This window comes from Corylus avellana, chromosome ca3, assembly GCF_901000735.1.
Source record: "Corylus avellana chromosome ca3, CavTom2PMs-1.0".
Classification (NCBI taxonomy): domain Eukaryota; kingdom Viridiplantae; phylum Streptophyta; class Magnoliopsida; order Fagales; family Betulaceae; genus Corylus; species Corylus avellana.
Window position 1 is genome coordinate 15,931,505 of NC_081543.1, and position 839 is coordinate 15,932,343.

Consider the following 839-nt stretch of genomic DNA (forward strand, 5'->3'; position numbering starts at 1 on the left):
GAGAAGACCACGTTTATCATTGACGGAGGCCTGTACTGCTACAAGGTTATGCCTTTATGTCTAAAGAACGCGAGAGCAACATATCAGAGGCTGGTTAATAAGATGTTCCGAGACCAGATCAGGCGTAATATGGAGGTATATGTTGATGACATGCTGGTAAAACAAAGGTGCTACCAGAAGGTCATGTAGAAGACCTGCATGAGACGTTTAGAACTTTGAAGGAATATAGGATGAAGTTGAATCCTGCTAAGTGTGCATTTGGAGTGGCCTCAGGTAAGTTTCTCGGTTACATGGTGTCAAACCGAGAAATAGAAGCTAATCCCGAGAAGATCCAAGCAGTCCTAGATATGCAATCACCTAAGTATACGAAGCAACTTCAGCAATTGACGGGTAGGATTGCAGCGTTGAACTGGTTCATCTCTCCGTCAACTGACAAGTGTCTACCATTTTTCAAAATCCTAAGGAAGGCATTTCAGTGTTCTGAAGAGTGCGAAGAGGCTTTTGAGCAGTTGAAGAAGTACCTAACAAGCACATCACTGCTAAGCAGAACTGTTCACGAAGAAGCATTGTATTTATACTTAGCTGTCTCCCTAACAGCTGTTAGTGCTACCCTCATCAGAGAAGAAGATGGCGTTCAGAAACCAGTTATCAGCAAAGAGTTGAGGGGGGCAGAAGAGTGATACCCTCAAATGGAGAAGTTAGCATTTGCGCTGACTATTGCTTCCAGAAAGCTACGCTCGTATTTCCAAGCTCACACTATAAGAGTCTTGACCGAGTATCCATTGAAGAAAGTACTCAGAAAGTTAGATTTGTCTGGCAGATTAGCTAACTGGGCAATC

The 839-nt window shown here is 43.4% G+C and overlaps 1 protein-coding gene across 1 annotated transcript in view; it reads left to right on the forward strand.

Annotated features, from left to right (window-relative positions):
- Positions 1-689: 689 nt before the first annotated feature.
- Positions 690-839, forward strand: part of LOC132174196 (uncharacterized) — a 9,413-nt gene continuing 9,263 nt past the window's right edge. Inside the window, exon 1 of the mRNA XM_059585888.1 lies at positions 690-791. Within this exon, the coding sequence (XP_059441871.1) occupies positions 690-791 (102 nt within the window). The remainder of the gene's footprint in view (positions 792-839) is intronic.